Source organism: Mesoplodon densirostris, chromosome 10 (genome assembly GCF_025265405.1).
Source record: "Mesoplodon densirostris isolate mMesDen1 chromosome 10, mMesDen1 primary haplotype, whole genome shotgun sequence".
Classification (NCBI taxonomy): domain Eukaryota; kingdom Metazoa; phylum Chordata; class Mammalia; order Artiodactyla; family Ziphiidae; genus Mesoplodon; species Mesoplodon densirostris.
The window spans coordinates 60,639,475-60,661,530 of record NC_082670.1 but is presented as its reverse complement, the minus strand read 5'-3'; the positions used below and the strand labels follow the sequence as shown (position 1 = coordinate 60,661,530).

The following is a 22,056-nucleotide window of genomic DNA, read 5'->3' as shown; positions in this document are numbered from 1 at the left end:
GCCCTGAACATAACTGTACAATTAACAGGCAGGATCAACTGTCAAAGGCCCATTACACAGAGTTTCTATATATTTCCCCTGCCCCCTTCATTCCCTCCTTGGTAGGTTTGTCTTTTATTCGTTGGTTCATTTGATAGAGATTTATCAAGTGCCTATTAGGAGCCAAATGCTAGGATACAAAAATCTCATTTCCTTCAGGGAGGTTGTTCTCTCAAAGAAGAAATACAAGTAAACAGCGAGTACAAGCTCAGTCTGAGGCTGGAATGCCCCATTCTTTTGTCCCACTAGAAAATAGCACCTAAAGGCAAGAGTTAAGCTTATTCAACCTTGCACCCTTATGCTTATGCCTGGTACTTAGGAAGAGTTCAATAACACTGACCCCTTCAAAGTGAGAGCCAGGCTGACCTGGGCCTCCTTCTGCAGTGCTGCTGCCGCTGTTCCAATCCTCACCCTCTCCTAACCCTCAGCCCACTTTTACGAGATGCCCATTTCACAAGCCAGACTCCTGCTCCTACCCCACCCATAATCTTACTCAGTCCCCACCGGTCCCTCCCTCCTCCTCTACTGGGTCAGTGGGAAGGGGCGGCCACCTTCCATCCATCTGATCCCTGGACATTCCTCTCACCCACTCAGGCACTTTCTCAGTCAGCTACCCCTTCTCCTTCCTTAACCTTCATAGTCTCTCTCTACTGGCTCAACCCAACCAATGAAAACAACAACTAATGCTGCCTTTAAAAGAACACAAAAAACTCTTAACTTTCTCTCTCTACTGACCAAACAACTTCCATTCTCCAATACTCTCTTCAGAGCAAGTTGCCTACATTTTCTCCCACCACAGTTTTGACTTGCTCATCTCATCCCCATTGTTCAACCACAGGGTAACTCTTCTCCTTGCCTCCAATGCTTCTTCTAGTCTGTGGTCAATCTTTAGCAATGCAAATCAGATAGTACTGCTCCGTTATTTAATATTCCATAGTTGTCAGGGTAAAGCTGACATCACTACTCCTCCAGCCTTCTCTCTTACCCACTACGAATCCTCACTTCTCATCCTACCCTCTGGCAACTTTGCTATACAGATAATCTTGTGGGTCTCTGAATTTAACTATCTGAGAAAGCCTTCACCCTTCAGCTTCTTTGCCTGGTTAATTTTTATTCTTCCTTCACCCCCTGTCTCCTCCGAAAAGCCTTTTTTAAAATCTCTTCTTCTAGTCTAATTTAGATGATGCTTCTCTGAATTCCCTTAACAGCCCTATTCTTGCTGCTACCATGGCATCACACCACCTGGTTTTACTGGTTTATACCCGTTTGTCTTCCCTATGAAACAGCGAACTCCTTAAGTCCAAAGTGTGCTTTACTGCCTGACTCTGTGGGGCCAAGTGCTCAACAATGCTGAACGAATGAATGAATGCAATTTTTATTACTGCCCTTCCCTCGTTCCTCAAAAAGAGCACGTTCAGCAAACAGACATTCAAATACATTTTGAAAGGGTTATTTATAAAAATGGAGACTCAACTAGTGGGTTAAATGAGCTTACATTACTCAGGTATTTCTGTCATCCCAAATATTATTATACTTATCTTATCATGAAACACTGAGAGATAACTGTATTCAGGCAGCCAAGTAACACCATAACGGCTCAAAAGACTAATAATTCCCCAAATCTGGTTCCTTGTACATCCACATATTTTCCATTTAAAATATGGCCAATTATTTGAGAGAATTACTTTTATATACATTAGAAAGTTTTTTTGGCATTTGTAAATTAGCAGAACTCATTCCAATATCATCAAATGTTCAGGAAAGAGAATGGAAGAATTAACTAATCTCCTTCCCTCCAGACCCTAGTCACATTCTTGAACTGCACTAACAATTTTTTTTAAAGAACTCATACCATACTTTTTTCTTCCTACCAAGACACATTAAATGTTAAATAGTTCCAGTAGACTACAAAGAAGCCAAAAAATTGTTTATAAAAAGCAAACCAAAAATCGCGGTTTACCCGCAATTCACTTAATGAGGTGTCTGGATCTATTAAGCTGCTGGTGTCCCCACTTCCTCGTCTGGATGAGTTTCCACTTAGAGGGGTTGTTGCTGAGGCAGAATTTCGAGATGAAGGCTAGAGAAAAAGAAATATGGCACTTTTAAGTCTTGTTTCTTTAAAAATATATTTGCTGTGGAAACTAAAAGTGGGCCAGGGTGGTGGGGAGAGATCTAACACAGTGTGGACAAGAAGTTACCGAATGCAATCCACAGGCAATTTAGATTGGCTCTGGGGAGAGGGTACCCAGAGATGGGCCCAGGCATACTAAGCACAACTGTGTTCGCTCGCTTTACTGGAATCTAGAATTCATAATAACTAAGAAGGAAATGGTTTCTGTGAGAGTTGTCTGTTTTCTAAGTTTATCTTTGCTGTATTGTAAACAGCACTGGGGTGAGTACATCAGCTTGATTTTAAACAGTTTTAGAATGTTATAGTTGGTATGCTAATTAGCAGTCCTCCTATTTAGTTCCTGAAGCTGCTTCTTTAGAATCTTTTCTTTTCCTAATACTTTGCTGATAAAGTTGGAGATACTATTTGCAGCTGACAGCAACAATACCGTGTATCACTATGAATTTAGACTGCTCTTCCCACAATGAGTTTAAATGCGACATCATGCTACTGAATTAATAAATGGCAGGGATTTGTGCTATTCAATACGGCAGCCAACTAGCCACATGCAGTGATTGAGCACTTGGAATGTGGTTAGTCCAAATTGAGAATTTTTTTTTTTAGGTGTAAAATACACACCAGATTTCGAAGACTTAGTGTGGAAAAAAGAATGTAAAATATTTCATTAATAACTTTTCATATTGATTATGTTTAAATATTTTGGACATTTGGGTTAAATAAAATATATTATTTGTATTAATTTTATCTGTTTCTTTTTACTATTTTAGTGTGGCTGCTAGAAAATTTAAACTTACATGTGGTTTACATTTGTGGCTAGCACTGTATTTCTGCTGGATAGAACTGGTACACCTTTTGGGGGCATAGCACAAAATTAATCCTGATAATTTCCCTAAGATGACTTTCTAAAAATATTTCTAGAAGAAAATTAGAGATTTTTTTAAACACAAAGCAACTCCTAGAAAGGAGTTATTTTATTGTACTTCGAAGAATAATTTATCTATAATAGGAAAAAAAACAAAACCCTCAGAGTTTGTCACCACCATTCCTAAAGACACTTCTTCATTTTCAGTGTTTAATGGCTTCTTCTAAGGATTAAATTCTAGAGGAATGAAAATCAAAAGAGCAGCCAAAAGTTTAAGAGGTGACATTCAAGGAAATAAAATGCAGTGTCTTTTCTCTTCCCAGTGCTTCACATGATTCAACCACAGAGGAATCTGGGGGTCAAGGACAGGAAGTAGATGAAGAGAGGAAGAGTAGCTCCATCAGTTAAACTGTTGCAAAATCAAGAATAAAATAGTAGTAGACAGTAAGTTATTGACCTTGAGAACTTAATTTCCTTAGGAATTTAGATACTCACCCTTGTGTAATTTTCAGCATATTGTTTGTCAGATTTTTCATCCAACTAGAAAAGAACAGAGATAAAAATCAGAAAAGATGCTTAGCATTTTGATTTTTTTATGGGGAAAAAAAAGAAGTGACCTCATTTGAGTTCTCCAAGTTCAATCGATATTTGGAACCTAAAAGCAAACATACTAAAACTGAAATAAAAGTTGGGACACATAAAACAAGATGTTAAGAACTTTAATTCTTATCTAAGGAAGATATGGTGTAAGGAAGCTGTCCTTATGAAAAATTTAGAACTTTTACACAGATTTTCTTTTCATGGTATTTGAAACATATTAAAGAAAACTATATATAAACTTAAATTTTATCATTGTAAAAGTTAACACACACACACAAAAGTGTATACATCAAAAAGAAAATTCTGATAAAACCAAAAGCCAAAAAACGTTATTATCTTAGCATTACTGACACAGGACACACAGATTAAGACTAGCACACTTAGCCAAAAAAGTTCAGATTGGACTACAGCATGTGAAATATATCATCAAAAAAATTTCCCCACAGCACTAAGGAATTGGTTGCCTGGTTTTCGTTTTTGCTTTTTAAGTAATACACGCTCACATATCCAAAAAAAAGAAAAAAACAGCACAAAGGGTATGCAAAGTAAGCCTCTCTCTAGAGGTACACCATACCCAGATCTTCAAGGGCAACCTACACCCAGTCTTTAAAAAATTCTAACAGTAGTGTCCCAAATACATTCCATATCTTGTTTTTCTCCTTACCATGTTTCAGAGATCAGAGAAAGTACTTTATTTTTCTTCATGGCATTTATCACTCCCTGACCCCTTGATATTTATTAACTTATTTATTAATAAATAAACTTATTTATTAACTGCCTGATCTCTCTCTCTTTAATGTAGGATCTATGTCTGTATGTTCTTTTCTGTATTCCTAACACCAAGAATAGCACCTGGGGCTTCCCTGGTGGTGCAGTGGTTAAGAATCCACCTGCCAATGCAGAGGACAGGGGTTCGAACCCTGGTCCGGGAAGATCCCACATGCCGCGGAGCAATTAAGCCCGTGTGCCACAACTACTGAGCCTGCGAGCCAAAACTACTGAAGGCTGTGTGCCTAGAGCCTGTGCTCCGCAACAAGAGAAGCCACCGCAATGAGAAGCACGTGCACCGCAACGAAGAGTAGCCCCTGCTCACCGCAAATAAAGAAAGCCCGCACGCAGCAATAAAGACCCAACACAGCCAAAAATAAATTAATTAATTAAAAATAAAAATAAAAAAAGAATAGCACCTGGCATACAGGACTCAAAATTTGCTGGATGAATGAATAAATGAATTATATCCCATATGTACTTATAGACTTACCTCATTTATTTTAACAATTGCATAGTACCTTATTATCTGGACATACCATAATTAAGTTATCCTATCTTCTGCAGATAGGCCTTACGGTTGTTTTAGTTGGTGTTTCAAGAAGGGAAGTACCTTAAAGGTTTAGTCTAAAACCCTGATTTTATAGCTGAGGAAAGAGAAATTCAGAGGTGAAAGATCTTGCTGAAGCATGCGTAACTACTAAACGTCAGAGCTGAATCCAGACCTCAGTTTTGTGAATTTTTCTTATTATTTACCTGTATATACTGTCCCAATTACCACTGGGGGAAAAAAGTCACAGAAAAATTTAACTAAATGAAAATATACCCAGATTCCAACTCCTAGACCAACCCTCCTAGCCCAATCTCGAGAAGAGATTTGAAAACCTTCCTTAGTTAATTATTAAAACACAAAATGTCATTATTTCTGGCTCAGTTCATATCACTTCACTCTAACTTCCTCATATTTGACAGTTTTTTCTGCTTTTTTTTATCACCCACATTTATTTGTGTTCATTTTCTGTCTCAGTAAACACCTTTTATTATAAGTACCAAATCAGAATATAAATACTATCTCAGACTTCAAATTCTTTTTGCTACTTCTTACTGTAATACTCTTTAAAAAAGGAACTGATTTTAGTTCATTTTGACTTCTTTAAACCACATATGAAATGTTTTAAAACAGGCGATGACAATAGTTTTTAATATTGGCAGTTATTGCCATAAAAAGGAATTATCTTCCTCACATCTATACTAGTAAAATATATTGCCTAATATTTAATGTTTTATTCCTCAGAGTGAAAGAAACACCATATCTAAATAAACTGACTTATTTTCCTTAGAGTACCTTCCAACTCTCTTCTACTAATGAGTTAAAGAGAAAAACAAGCAGCATTCAGAAACATTCTTCCAGGTCCATTTGAAATCCTGTCTCTTATCCCACTCTCACACAAATGACCCCCAAACCCACCCATTTTTTAATAGACAGTCACCTGAGAATAATCTTACATTTCAGAGGCTGCATCACTGACCCAGTCCACTGCAGGATTGATTCTGTTGCTTTCACTATCTCCTGACAGATCCCAACTGCCGCACCTGCCCAAGCTGATCATGTGCCAGACTTCAGGGATTGTGGCGGTAGCAAAAATGCCTAGATCAGCCCCGCTGCAGGGACTTGGCCAGAGACTCTTCAGTGCTCACTTTTCAGGCTCGTGCTGCGTTATGTGCAGCCTTCCGTTTAGACGAAGAGCTAGTTGAAACCTGGTATTCTAAAAGCCCTGGGAGGTCTACATAGCTGCATTGCAACGACAAGCTAGCGTTCAAAATGATGACCAAAAGAGTCTGCCAGATCCTCAAAAGGCTCTTAAGTGGAATAAGATATAATCATGTTTAATATACTAAGGTATAAAAGAGGGAAATGTTGGTAAAAGGGTACAAACTTTCAGCTAGAAGATCAATAAGGTCTGAGGATCTAATGTAAAACATGGTGACTACAGCTGATTTTTAAAAATTGTTATATATGAATAACATGGAAAAAATAAATATGCAATAATATGAAAAATCAGAAAACAAAGGTTATATGTACTATATAGTCACACTTTTGTAAAACAAGCAAATTAAACTGAGATAGAGAAAAATACGGAAAATAAGTCATCAAATTGCTTTAAAAAAAGTGGCTAAACAAAATGGTAGACTAAAATATAAAACAACAACAAAACAGAAAGCAAGGCTTTTTTCCTTAGTAAAGCCCTCAGGACTTGCTCATGAATACTGCCTACAGCCTACTGTTCTCAAAAACTTTCAAGTAAATATTATGCCATTACACTCCTAAATAATTAAATAGGTAATTTTCCAATCAAGAAAAGGGTTCCAGGCTTCCCTGGTGGCGCAGTGGTTCAGAGTCCGTCTGCCGATGCAGGGGACGCGGGTTCGTGCTCCGGTCCGGGAAGATCCCACATGCCGCGGAGCGGCTGGGCCCGTGAGCCATGGCCGCTGAGCCTGCGCGTCCGGAGCCTGTGCTCCGCAACGGTAGAGGCCACAGCAGTGAGAGGCCCGCATACCGCAAAAAAAAAAAAAAAAAAGAAAAGGGTTCCCTTGATAGCTGGAAATGGAAAGATAGCTGACAGGCTTATATCAATAATATTTCATATTCGTATTAATGCACAAAGAAGAGCACATGATGGCAAACTTTATTGCTTCTTTTAAGAATTTCAAATTATCAACTCGTAAACAAAGTCTTAAGTATCATCTTTTCCATATTTCTGTGATAAATGCCTTTGCCTTATTTATGTCTGGGAAATCTGAAAATGCTTTGCTCTTGACATCAGAGTATAGATTGTTTCTCTTTAAATCTACACTCTTTGATTATTTGTTGAAATTAGTACATGAGAAATATTTCTTAGAATACATATCTTGTCAAATCTTTGAAACCCTTGGTTTCTTCTTAAAAGAAAGATATTTCTTATTCTCTGATTAAGAGGCCCTTTGACCTTCGTTTCAGCAAATGGCTACTTTGACAGATAATTTTATCCTACTAAAATGGTAAAATACAATTTGAACCTTTTTGAGTGGAAACAGAATTTTAGTTGTGAACACATTTTTTTTTTTTTTGGCTGCGTTGGGTGTTCGTTGCTACGCACGGGCTTTCCCTAGTTGTGGTGAGCAGGGGCTACTCTTTGTTGCAGTGTGCAGGCTTCTCATTGCAGTGGCTTCTCTTGATGCAGAGCATGGGCTCTAGGTGCGCGGGCTTCAGTAGCAGTGGCTCACGGGCTCTAGAGAGCAGGCTCAGTAGTTGTGGCGCACGGGCTTAGTTGCTCCGTGGCATGTGGGATCTTCCCGGACCAGGGCTCAAACCCGTGTCCCCTGCATTGGCAGGCAGACTCTTAACCACTGCGCCACCAGGGAAGCCCCGTGAACACATTTTAATACCATCATTTGAAAGAGTTGTTTAGAAATAAAGATGTATTTTATTCCAAATTTTTTTGCTCTAGAGAGGGGCCCAACATATATTTTAGGCTTTGCCAAGAGGTAAAATTAAGGATATTATATAAGTACTTAGAAAACCATTAAAAAACAAAAAACAAAGGAAACTTTGGCTGGTAGGCTATAAAATAACAGGGGGCTGGCCAGATTTGCCAACCACTGCTCTAGAGAAGCTTGTGCTTATGTTACAAGGTATACAACATGATTCGATATACATATACACAGCCTATATACATATATATCAAATCATTATGCTATATACCTTAAATATGTATACTTTTTGTTAAAGTATGTAGACAAATCAAAATAACTACCTGGCAAAAGAAACGAGTTTTATTTAATTAGTAGAGGCAGTGGAAGACTGAAAAAAACTGTCAACCTTTTCACTCCTGTGTAGTTACTAAAATAAATTGCCAAGAAATAAACGTTAAGGAGGACATAGTCAGTAATTGAGACATCACATTAGATGCTAAAAGAATTCAAAGTTTTAAAGAGAAAAGGTGTACACAATAAATTAAATTGTTTATATCTATGAAAAAATAGGTTACTAAGCAAATTAGTAAAATGGGCAATATTTCAAGGGAAGGACTTGGGAGCCAGTCTTCTAACTTTGTGTGCAGAGAGACTGCTTATGTGACCAAGGTCAAGATGGGACTGTTGCTCAGCCAGCCAGCTTTGAGCGCCAACAATCTGGAATACTTAAGGACAACACTCAAAATTGTTTTCTAGGATTAGTCATCTAGAAATAGCTATTTAAATACAATCGGTGATGTGCTAAATATAAATAATTCTCTCTTCATTAAAAAACTGTCTAATTTTTTGTTAAGGCACCCTGCCTCATCTGCTTCAAAGCGCTTGATAATTAGGACAGCGTTGGTCCAAGGGCAAACAACACTAATGCCAGTTACGGAGAGACATCACAGACAGAAAATCAGGCTGTTACATACATCAGGCAGGTAGACATCTGCTGGTCTAGGTTCCTTCATTAAGGTAAACGCCTCAAGGCATTTCTACTGGACAGGCTTTCCTAAATTCAGTTCCCAATGAATGTGAAAGCAATAGATAGGCATTTCTTCAAAACAATGCCATAATCCAAATGTTCAAAATCTATTCAGATTCTTCCCAGTTACTCTAAATTAGTGACTCTTTGCTAAGTAGGATATTTTATTGTTCAACCTTCAAAGTTTACCTAAAAATTTATAGATTCTCCAAAATGAAAAGGGAAGAATAATTTTAAGACTGATCAGGAATATCTAAATATGGGCTAGGTATTAGATGGTTTTAAGGAGTTATTTTTCATTTCATTAGGTATGATAATGGCACAGTAAATAAAGAAAAAAGTTCTCAACTAGAGACGCATACTGAACTATTTATTGGGAAATGGCATGATGTATGGGATTTGCTTTAAAGTACTTCAGAAAAAAAAGGAGGGAAAGGGGAAGAAATAGATGAAACATAATTGGCAAAATATTGATAATTGTTGGAGCTGCTGATGGGTTCTATGGGGGAAAATTTCCACAGGAAAAATGTTTTAAAAAATCAGAACATAACAATATATACATTTCAAAACAAAACAAATAACTGTATTTTATGCTAGTGTGCTGAAATAAATATTTCCTAGGCAGTAAATTAAGTTCCTAATTTAAAAATAGCCATTTTGTTAGTTGTTAGTCACAAGCCTGAGACAGTGAATCCCCATGCGCTGCACTCACGCTGGTCAGATCTGGGATGCTGACATCATCCATGTCGGAGACCATGCTACCCCTACGATTGGAGCGACTAAAATAATCAGCTGCAGAAACCTTTCAGTCAGGAAAAAAATGAGATGCTTTAAAAGTTAAGAAGAGAGAGAAGAAAAAGATAAGAACATTGGCATATGGGGGATTTATTTATTTTTGGTGTGTGATAAAGTATCATGAAATGAAATGAGGAAACTGCTGTGATTTACCTACTCAAGAAGGTGAGAAAGAAATGTAAAGGGTTCCTAAGTGACATCACAGCTCCCTAAAATAAGCTCTTATTATTCATCTTAGCTAGAGTTCTATGCTATAGAGATCATCCATGTACTGCCTGAGAACCAGCATCACCCTCACCATGAGGGATTCTAGGATAGCATTTACCTAAAGCCTCTACTAAGTAATTTCACAAATGTATAATGCATTATAGCTATCAGCTCTGTTTAGCACATATATCCTGAATACGGAACTATCTGCAGAGTATTTACTGTGCCTTTTACCAATTTCCACAGTTCCCTCTTTTTCATATTCCTCAGGACCGAGAACTGTAGAAAAAAAGAATGAAAGAACTACACTGGCCTCTTTCTGGTTCCCCAGACATACCCAGTCTCTTGCCACCTTCGCCGTTGGCATTGGCCTAGGAAGATCTCCTCCCAGCTCTTCAAGCAGCTCTTCAAGCAGTTCAACTCTCAGCTCAAAGGTCAACTCCCTTGGAGAAGCCTTCTCTGATCACCCCATCCAAGGGATCTCTCTCTCTCTCTCTGTCACACACACACACACACACACACACACACACACACACACACACAAACACACAAACACACACACCACTCAATATCTTCTATAATATCACCTGCTTTTTCTCTTCACAGTCACCGGGTTTACTTTCTCTTTTTTGTTCCTATCTTTATCAGTTTATTTTCTATTTCTTTCACCAGGATATAAGCTCCATGAAATCAGAAATCTGGTCTATGTGGCTTACCACATTATTCCCAGCACTTAACATGGTCCCTCACATATAACAGGTACTCCCTCCATACACATTTGTTGAATTAATAAATAATGAATATTTTTTACCTCAATCATCAGCTGTTCTTTACCTCAGCTCTGTCTGATTACCTTGCTCAAAATCTCTTCTCTTCCAGAAAGGAATCTGGAAGCCCATCCACAGAGATGCCTTCCTTAAGGCTTACAAATATGAAGTTTTGCTAAGAGCTGAGATAATCAAGCAATAGTATTCTTGTTCACAGTAATACAACTTAGATTTACACATAATAATATAACGGTACCCACTATCTCAGAATTTTGATAGTTATTTTCTATATGGTAATTCATTTAATCCATATATTAAGCCTACCTACAAAGATAGCCATTACATGCCCATTGTACAAATAAAGAAATCGCTATTAACACAACTAACAGGTTGGAGAAATGGTTCAAGCCCAGGCATCATTATTTCAGAGCCCCTGCCCTTTCCACTCCATCACTTTCTGGGGTGCCTGCAGGTGTCATGGACTGTTCTTTCTCCTGCAGCTCTGAGTATGAGCATTAACTGGCTTGCCAATGGACCACAATTGTCTTAATTAGATCACTGGATTTCTGGCAACAAAGCTCACAAACCCTTGCTGTTCCCCTCTTCTATGAAAACGTTGTGTCTACAATCTTTCACAAAACATGACTTGTATTAAATGACCTTCTATTTTCTTAAAGGAATTATAGCCTCTTACTTATTGGGCTCTTTTGTTTTAGCTCTAAGCTGACACACCATCCTCACCAATGTAATTTTCGAATCAATTCTTAAGTATAGCAAAAATGTCATCAGCCCTCTGTAAAATTTCTTGCTTCATCAAAAGAATAACCTGAAATTATATAATTTGTATTCTAACATAGCTATTTGTTACCTCTATAATTGTAACTCTAGTTGAATTCTAAGACCAAAATTTTTAAATTTTGCCATCAGCGACTCAAAGTATTCCTGGGCCTTAAAAGATGTATAAACTATGGTTAAATTTAAATACACAGCAAAGAAAAAAACTAATTAATGGCAGCATGATTTCTAATCCATAGTAATGAGTTTTAAACAATGTGGAGGCATTAATTTTGCTTGAGAAATTTTTTGGTTTTGGTGAATTTGGTTTTGGTCACATACATGCACGTGCATAAAATAGCAACAAAAAATTAAAAGTGAAAATCTGTCAAGTACACAATGACTAGCACATAAGAGGTGCCACTAGGAAAGCTTACATAGCCCACTAAGAAAACGTATTCTCAGGAATACATTTCTGAAGGCAAGTTATTCATATAAACTAAATTTGAAGAAAACGCTCATTTTGTCAAGTGCAAATTTCATTTTCCAACAGATTTCACGTGATCACACAGTGTTGCAATTTTAAAACGCATCGTATGTGTTTGCATGCAAATCACGCTCACCACACTCTCCCTTCGCCCACGGCTGGCACGACCAGAAGAAGCAATGCTTGCAGTGTCATCGTCGATAAACTATAGATATTAAAAGCAGATAATGAAAAAGATGCAGTTTCACTACAGGTCTTCCCTGACTGAAGGCACGTGAGGTAAGGCTTTGGGAAGCACACAAACACTCTCCATGAGCATAATAATTAGCAACCTCTATTGTGCACCATTAAACCAAAAAGCTGTTTCAAGGCATAATGAACGATCATTAAAAACCAAACGATATTTCCAAAAAGCACAAAGAATAAAATAGTACTTCATCTTTTATTTAAGTTAAATGAAAGAAAAGGGGTGGGGGGCATAACTCTACTGGCCAAAACCACCCAGGGGCTTCATGATTTTTAAACCTCTAGGCCCTTTGGGGTCCTATCAGGGGTCAATAAATACACTTAATGTTTTAGTTTGGGAGAGAAAATAAAAGAATCTTCTTAAGTGAAATAATATAAGTCAAAGACAGAATTTCCTACCAGCAAGGACACTAACATGATGATTCTTACTGTCCTTTATTCATTCCTATGCAGCAGGTGGAGATATTTCTAATATCACCACACAGTTTTCTTCCTCTTTCACCAGCAGTGGAAGACTCATCTTCAATATATGTAGGTTGCCTCCATTCTGACATCACTAAGAAACCATTCTGGCATCACTGGGATAAAACCTCTGAGCTCAACTTGCAAATGAAAGAGCATCTAGCCAGCACACACGGACAAGATGCTACACTTGACTGAAAATATTACCATAATTTTGTTTGCAAGGGACCGTCACAGTTGGGACACTAAAAATGCTACCAGGCCCAAGAATTGCCAAGTGGAATTTTATTACCCAGTGGGTTAAAAGTAAACTTCCTCCTTACGTGAAAATATCCCTGTAATAACTTTCATCTCCTTAAACATCCCTGTAATAACTTTTTGTTAGCTATTAGAGTAGAATTCTTGATAAGTGCCACTTGGAAATGGCAGAAGAAATGAGCCAAACATATATGTAGAAGAAAGTCCATATATCTCACCTATTCCACTCCACTAAGTACCCTATGTTGACCATTAAGAAACTACTTAATAATTTCTCCAATTTTGACACTGTCAAGAATAACAAGGTAGTTCCTAAAGTCATCATTTGTTATTGAAAATGTTAATTACTAGAGTTTTTTGGTGGGTAATATGGCAATATATAACATAATTTAAATGTAAATACTCTGATTCCCATCATTTCGTGATTAGCAATTTACCATGCAGATCTACTCATACAAGTCCACAAAAATATACTTGCATAAGCATGTTCATTGTACAAGTGTCTGTAGTAGCAAAACTCTGACAACCTAAATGTCCATCAAAACGGGAGCAATTTTTCAAATTTACAGCTCAGGCACTAATGGAATGATCCATTACCATTAAAAAAAAATGTGCTGACATAAAACTATCTCCAAGAGGCACTCAGTGGAAACAGTAATGGACATGGTTTACTTTTTAAAATCTTTTAAATGTCAAAAAAAGAATGGAAAAGAAAAGACTGACAAAAATATGAAATAGATCTTTATATACTGATTTGAAAAGATACTTTGAGTAAAGAAAACAAGTTGAAGAGCAGTATGTATACAAGTCATTTACATACTGTTCAAATAAAGGACACTCATATATACATGAAATATCTCTGAAAGGAGATACAAGAACAGAGGTTGCATTTGGGGAATGGATATAGGAGGAAAGGGTCAGAGAACTTTTATTTTGTACTTTCCTTAAGCTAATATTACATTTATAAATTAAAAAAATGTTTTAATACTCCAGAAAGACTGGGTGATTAGAATTGTCCCAGTTTTCTGTTTTCTGTAGCAATTTTTTTTTTTTTTTTGCCGTACATGGGCGTCTCACCGCTGCAGCCTCCCTCATTGCGGAGCACAGGCTCCGGATGCGCAGGCTCAGCGGCCATGGCCCATGGGCCCAGCCGCTCTATGGCATGTGGGATCTGCCCGGACCAGGGCAGGAACCTGTGTCCCCTGCATCGGCAGGCGGACTCTCAACCACTGTGCCACCAGGGAAGCCCTGTAGCAATTTTTAAAAGCTGACTTATTTGATTTCTTCTCCTCCCACTCCACTGATTGACAGGCTGGTAAGCAAGTGAAATGGTTCAATGTAGGAAGTAGAGATGAAAAGGAGAAAGGAAAAGGATCACGCAACCAACTCATAGTCTAAATTATCACCACTGAGAAGACAAGAATTTCCACACAAATTACAGTTACATATAAATTAAAAAAAAATTCTAATGGCACTGGTTCCAGACTCATTTAAGAAATTACGTGCTTAAGTCACATTCATACAGAAACCACTGGTTAGGACAAATTAGTTCTCGAGTTTGTGTACTGAAGGAAAATGATAATCCATGCACAATAGAGTGAAACACACCACATCCTCAATATTCTGAATGGTGAGTACAGATTAATGAAACAATCAAAAGTGTCTATAAAGCATGCAAAGAGACTAGACAGCTCACCACAGGACTGCTTCGGGCTGAACTTGTTCTTGATGAGTGAAAACTGTATTCAGATGGCTATAAAGTTTCCAAGAAGAAAAGTTTTACAATAACGATTAGCTCCTTTTCCTGCTGGGAATACATCAGTGCCCCTGGACCTAACTCGCCCCTGGCTCCCAGGTGAAGATAACTGTTCCTCCCCGGCCTGAACTCTACTTCACTCCCACCCTCACCATCCAGCAGCCCACGGCAGGAGGGAGAAGAAAGGCCCTGAGAAGCGCTGTTCCCAGCCTCTTCCTGAGGAACTAATGAGCCAGAAAAGAGGTTTCTCTACTTGTATTGCCTTCATACTTTAAGCCACAGTTTCCAGCAGGTGCCTTCTCACAGCTTGGGTGGGAGCCACCATTGGCAAGCTGATGGATCACAGCTTGTAATTATAGGTCAGATTAAATGACTCTGTAAGTAAACTGTGCCCACCTACACACCACCCTCCTCACCACCTCCGCCTGCTTAGACTTACAGTTCGAGAACCATAAGGGTTATATAATCCACCATCATACAATGACGCCTAAAGAACAAAGGAAATGCCATTTATCTATTCAGCATCAAAGTTATTTTGAAAATGACATAAATTCTTTGCAGTACCTAGTTCCAAAAAAGTTTTGAAGAATGGTGTTAACGTGTACAGCCTCCGGAGGTGGTAACACTCATTTATGTATGCATAAATTCCTGTGTCAGCCTCATTAAAACTTCAAACTCACACTTCATTTAAAAAGCACCACTGGTTACAGCACTGCCTTTCATCATCATATTATGAAATTAGGAGAACATTTACGACTTTATTCTCTCAAAAGAGGAAATAGAACAGAAAAGAAAGTGAGGTACAGAAAAGAAAGTGAGGTACAGAAAGCATTTTGCCCACTGTTACGATAAAATTAAGTACAAAGCCTCAGGTTCCCAGTCCACTAGAACAGCCCACAAGACAACAAACAACAGCTGGAAATCAACCAATTCCAACTCGCACATTACACAGAGCTACTGTTTTGTCTTTCTAGTCAGCTGGCTCCATTAGAGCCTAGTATTAACATGGCCAAGGCCACAGCTGTTCCCCCCCAAAATATGACACCCCATGCATGGGCAGCCATCTCACAAAAGTATGCAAGTGTAGTGCAACCCATGCAAGTCCACCTCCTCTACAGGAGCCAATTCTAAGCAAGGGCCTACCAACAGCCAGCAGTATCTACCGCTATGACATGCTCATTTTTGCTCCCCAAAAGTTTTGTATTTTAAGCACAGGCAGCACAGTCTGCGGTACACATAGCATTAAAGCCATGTGTCCTTGACTATTCTGGAGGAAAGATGGCAAGCCAGAGTCAGCACCGTGACAATGGCCCCACCAGGAGTACACACGTTGGAAGAGGAAAATACACACCAGACTGGCACTTCTCAGAAGACCAGAATTTGCAGTAGGGGAGGCCTATGGAGAAAGCACATGATTTAACCCAAAGAAAAGCAACTGATAGCTATGAAGGCATCATACTCCTCAGGAAGTACTAACCCTGTAGCTCTTAGATGTTGCCAGAGGGTCACTGTATAGGGAAGAAGACTGCTAAGAAACAAAGCAAAAAAAAAAAAAAAAGGGAAAAAGAAAAGGAGAATCAGCCTCACCATCATGCAAGTAGAAGACATATTTATTTTATACTCCATAATTCATTAGTAATTCTTGAGTGTTTAAGGCAATTCAGTGACACACAATGTGAGAAAAACTTAATCATTAGAAATCTCTTTGAATACCAATTTTAAGGGATAAGAAAGAAAAACACTTGGAATAGTTTCCTATAAATGGGTAACTCCTATTGGTCTTTGAACATTAGTGTTAGGAGATGGGATGGGCACCTAAGAAAACACTCAGGAAAAGAGGGCCATGGCACAGGGAGTGTGGCAAACAGTGTCCACATCCCAGTCCCCAGCAGCTCCTGCGACATCTAATGGGCTTATCCTGATTATTGGGGAACCAAGTAAATGAGCTCTGAGTTATTGCTATAAACACTCTCCCAAATAGATTAGAAAACGTGTATTTCACAACAAGCCATGGACCAAGTGCCTTAGTTTAATTAGATAAATTGTACTGGTCACAATGAATCCACACACTAACAAGGCACAGCATTTTTAAAAAAGGAATTAAATCTTTTTCCTGATGTCATCTCAGGACACAATTTTCAGTTTTTTTCACCAAGCCCAATCAGACATGGAAAATAAGATACATAAATATCTAAGTTATGCTTTGACAACTGAATTATTTCAAATGTACTATGCTCCATATATTTAAATATGTGTTTTAAATGTATGATGTGCCAAATGCCTTGAAAAAAACAAGAGATTCTAACATTAAATATAATTACATTCTTCTCATCCCACATACAGTTTAAATTTTCACATGTATGTTTTTAATAAAAGGGCATACACTGTGATATGTACTGCTGCCTACAACTTATTTTGAAATGCATCCCCCCAAAAAAGATGGACTGATGGATGGATAGAGGGACAGCTGGACAGATAATTACATGATAAAGGAAATATAGTAAAATATCAATTGTAGAATCTGAGTGGTAGGTACGCAGGTGGTTACTATATAATTCTTTGAACTTTTTTTGTATGTTAAATACTTTTCATTAAAAAAACTGGAAAAAAATGGTACTCATTTTAAACATGGTGATTCAATAGTTCCCGTTATTTAAAGATATACTCACACAGACTATGTGAATTCAGTTACCACAAACTAGTAATATACACAGCCATTCACAGATTAGTTCTAACTAGTCAAAATGCAACAGGGGATTAGAAATGTGTTAAAGCTGGATAAAACACACGAAGCCAAAAAACTTGTGACAAACCCGAGTATAGCAGGCAGAGGTGGCTTTGCTATGTCTAAGACTGCTATAGTTTCTCTGGTCAAAGTAGAGGCCACTCTGCAAAAAGCAAAATTAAACACATTTTTCTTAGGTTAAATGCTGTTAACCTAAAAACACAGAGGCAAAATCAGATATTGCCAAACCCCTTCTCCTCCAAAACAATGATTTTAAAGCACTGAATCATATTAGGTGAAAGTGAAAATAACAACTATTTCAGGTCTCTCAAAAAAGATTAATATTAAAGATTAATATTAAAAATATTAATATTAACTATTTTCAAACCAAGTCATTGCTATTTTTTTTTCTTTTTTTACTTTAAAAACAAGAGTATAAACCCTCAGACAAAATGGAATGGAAATAATAAATGATTTATTCTCATGTCATACTTAGGAATGTCCTTGAAAAACCCAGAATGAATGAATAATTACCACTTTTATAATCTATTTGGCAATGCCACAGAAATCATTAAAGTTATTTTTTTCAAAACTCCTGGTCCTGCCCGAGGCCAGGACTCACCTCTCCCTGGAGCTCCCAACACTGCCCCCACCAGGGCATCTCACTAATGTCCTCTCCATTTCATTCTCTCCCCTTTCCTCATTGCTACCAGCCAAAGCTTCCCAACCCTCTCTCCACCCCACCAATGGTCAGAGCCCTGCCCATGGGAACCTTGAGTTAGCAGGGAGCTTAGGACTGTACTTCCTCTGCCAGTGCTGTAGCAACCTGACAGGAAAGAGGTGTTCCTAGCACCCCAAATGGGCATTCTAGACATTTTTTCCTCCACAGAAATGTTTAGCAAGGTCGGCTGGAATGGAGAGCACTATTAGTTCCATAGTTTAATTACATTATTGGTTGAAGAGTCTTCTGCAAGACAGCATGGGAACTCTGCCATTGCGTACCTTATTGTTTCTACCAGAAAATTAATTTCAAGTTCCCAAAATTATAAAATCTATAAAGACAATCATTCAGAAAGAAACCTATATGTGACTTTGGTACTACTTATAATACCACAACTAAATCAATTCAAATTTCTAAAATGGGTATAAGAATCTCACTAAGCCTATTCTTAAGGTATAGTCCTCCAAAGGACAGTTCATAAATGAAAATACATTGTTAATGAACATCGTAGGACACTTTCCTAACGCTAGCCACTAGGGTTAGATATATTAACTTGATATTAAATCTTGTAAATGAAAACAAAATTATTTTTAAATAAGTTCTGATAAGTCATGTTTCAGTATATTATCAAGTTTCAATAATGCCTTAAGAGCACACCAATGCAGTCCTAATTCTTAAGTTCCGTAAAAGTAATCAGTGAATTTTACAGCCACACAAAATACTGTGGTATGAGACACAACAGAACTAACCAGTGGGTCTTTATGAGAACCAGAAGATCTCTTCTTCATTCCATCAGAGTGACTGTAAGAATGATTCTGGAAGTAAATATTGAATACAAGGATCATATAGTGAAGTTTAAAAATAATTTAATAAAATTCATCTTAAAATCATACACAGAAAGATCCACCTGAGACAGAGTAGTCTACATGCACTCTATTTCCCACCTGTTAGTAAATGATTCACTGCCCTTGACTGGCTAAGACACACAGCCTCTCTACACACCTGCATTCCCCCTCACCTCCACTGTGCCATCCAGCTCAGTGTCTAGTCAACTAAAAACTTAATTAGGACTCAGAGCCAGGCAGGATATTTGTGGGGACCCTCACCCCACGCCTCATTTGAGCCCCTGCCCATGGGACTATCTTTTTAAAAAAGGTATGAGTGACAAGAGAGTCTACTTCCTTCCACAGTCCTCCTTACCTAAAGGCCAAAAAGCAATCCTGTGCATCAATCAAAACAAGATTGAGAACAGAAAACATAACATTGTACTGCCCAAGACAGTCCTCTTAACCCAAGTTAGTGGTCCCACCACATGTGCTGCTCAGAGGAAAGCAGCCAACGTGGTATGGATTGTCTCGAGTAGCAGCAGCATCATTAGACAATAATCTGACATCTGAGTCCTTTGGAGATAGCACCGTCTCAACACATAACTTCTCCTAGGAGTACAGAGCCAAGTGTATGTGAGGGGATAGAGGACAGTGATACTACTAAACAGGTCAATTGGTAGACAAGAAGTCCAATCTAGGTATGCACCATTGGCCTGTAATGAGGAGGTGCAGCTAGAAGGGTCCTAGCTATTAACAGTCTGCTCTACGCAAATCATCTGAAACATGCACAGCTAGATCCTGAATCAGTAATTATACACTCATTTTTCTTTTCAGAATATGCATAGCTTTCCTTTTATACATTACCCTGAACATTTAAGAGCTGCTGATATAGTCTAGCAACTCAGGCAATCTATTGACATATTAACCCAAGAAAAACATGCGATAACTTCCTTGGCCAAAATGACATACCATAAAAAAACCAAATCAAGCAAAAAATGAGTGGACATAACTGATGCTTCAGGTGTCATCTGTCACTGCTGGATGCTTTCACACCTGCTGGCTTGTGACACAGAACATGAAACACAGTAGGGCCTGTGCTGCCATAGTTCAGTACGTATCAAAACACTGCTGGAAACATGTCTTCCAGGGCAATGAGTATGTGTCAGCTGGGTGGCTCATTATTTTAAGAAAAGATACTACTACCAATCTTAGTCCTGAATAGGGAAGCAAATAATTTTTATCTGATCCTGATATTCTAAAAGACAAAGTTATTCAAGTGCTAAATTAGGCCACAATTACACAACACTAGATTTTGCTTTGTTAGTCATACATTTCCCCCAAACATTATAACAAACCTATGAAAAAGTCATAATCTATGATTAGCATCATCAGATGTTTATAAAGTAAAACTCCACATTTAACATGAAGTTATGCACTACATACTAATGATGAAAGTCTTGACGATGTATCCTTGAAAACATCATACTGGATTTCAGGAAAAGGTGTAAGTTGGTTGTATTTCCAAAATCAGAAATATAAAGAGGGGAAAAAGTAACATTCATAAAGTTATTAAAAATCCAGCACTATTTTAAAAGCCCAAAATTATTAAACACAAAGGCTGTGACATTTGAATTAAAGAATATTCTTCCCTCTCATTCTTTCCTAGTATAGGTTATTGCTAAACTATACATACAGCAAAAACTGCATGTTCTCTTTCAAAAACAGAATTTATAATCAGTAATGGTGAGATGATTCATCCCAGTACACTATAGCACAAAACACCCAAGGAAGCCTTTAAACACAGGAATTAAGCATTCTGAAGTCAAAAGATGTTTTACTTTTTCTTATTGTGTCTGTCACCATCGTTTTCCATTATTTGAAACATGGCAAAAGCAAGGCATGGAGAGGCAATGAAGCAGGATCACATAACTAGTATAATAAAGCTTACAAAAAAAACAAAAACAAAAAGCAAACAAACAAGAAAACAATTGCAGCATCAAAAGGGTGAGAGTTCCGGGCTTCCCTGGTGGCGCAGTGGTTGAGAGTCCACCTGCCGATGCAGGGGACACGGGTTCGTGCCCCGGTCCGGGAGAATCCCACATGCCACGGAGCGGCTGGGCCCGTGAGCCATGGCTGCTGAGCCTGTGCTCCGCAGTGGGAGGGGCCACGGCAGTGAGAGGCCCACGTACCGCAAGAAAAAAAAAAAAAAAAAAGTTGAGTCCTTGGTAGCAACCTCAAGGACTTGATTTTTAAAAAAAAGGGGGGGGGGGAGAGTTCCCTTGTATCTGCTTGTGCACACACCTGAAAAACTTCCTTCCTCAAGAACTTTCCTTATGAAAAACAGTGAACAAAACTAGAAACTTGGCCGGAGTAAAGTGTGGATTACATACATTCATGACAAGACCAGAAAAACCACATTTCACGTAGGGTCTTTACAAAGATAATATGTGTAACACCACATTTCAAATCCAAGAAACTGAATTAAATAGTAACTAACTGCTCAGATTTGTGGTTTCCTAACTTTATTTATTTATTTACTTATTTATTTTTGCGGTACGCGGGCCTCTCACTGTTGTGGCCTCTCCCGTTGCGGAGCACAGGCTCCGGATGCGCAGGTTCAGTGGCCATGGCTCATGGGCCCAGCCGCTCCGTGGCATGTGGGATCCTCCAGGACCGGGGCACAAACCCGTGTCCCCTGCATCGGCAGGTGGACTCTCAACCACTGCGCCACCAGGGAAGCCCCTAACTTTATTTTTTAAGCATTCTAGCTCAGATTTTTTTAAGCAATTTGACCCAGAAGAGCAATGTATAAAACAATAAAACAATACATAAAACAAAAGCAATAAACAAGTTCCTCAGGTAGTTTGGTAAAAATATCTTTCTTTTGCAACATTTAGGATTCTAGGGAACACTATTCAAAAACCTGATCTAAAGTAATGTTTTCCTAAGTGTGGACTGCAACTCATTAGTAGTTCACAAAATCAATTTATGGGTTCAACCAACATTAAAAAAAATAAAAATAGAAGAGAAAATACTAGAGTTTATCATGTACAGTAAGAGTAAATATTATTTTGTGAAACTTCTGTTTCTATAATGTATTTTATATACTTATATACATACAAACACACAGGCATATGTCTGCATATGTATA

The 22,056-nt window shown here is 38.1% G+C and overlaps 1 protein-coding gene across 2 annotated transcripts in view; it reads right to left on the bottom strand.

Moving 5' to 3' along the window:
- Positions 1–22,056, bottom strand: part of LRRFIP2 (LRR binding FLII interacting protein 2) — a 125,439-nt gene that overhangs the window by 48,199 nt on the left and 55,184 nt on the right. Inside the window, exons 6-16 of one of the 2 annotated variants that reach the window (XM_060110969.1) lie at positions 20,349–20,390; positions 18,828–18,893; positions 17,446–17,520; positions 16,110–16,160; positions 15,984–16,028; positions 15,072–15,119; positions 14,573–14,629; positions 12,047–12,115; positions 9,593–9,682; positions 3,528–3,572; positions 2,000–2,116 (exon numbers count right to left, since the gene is read on the bottom strand). In XM_060110969.1, the coding sequence (XP_059966952.1) occupies positions 2,000–2,116; positions 3,528–3,572; positions 9,593–9,682; positions 12,047–12,115; positions 14,573–14,629; positions 15,072–15,119; positions 15,984–16,028; positions 16,110–16,160; positions 17,446–17,520; positions 18,828–18,893; positions 20,349–20,390 (705 nt within the window). The remainder of the gene's footprint in view (positions 1–1,999; positions 2,117–3,527; positions 3,573–9,592; positions 9,683–12,046; positions 12,116–14,572; positions 14,630–15,071; positions 15,120–15,983; positions 16,029–16,109; positions 16,161–17,445; positions 17,521–18,827; positions 18,894–20,348; positions 20,391–22,056) is intronic. The other variant, XM_060110968.1, reaches the window with a different exon arrangement.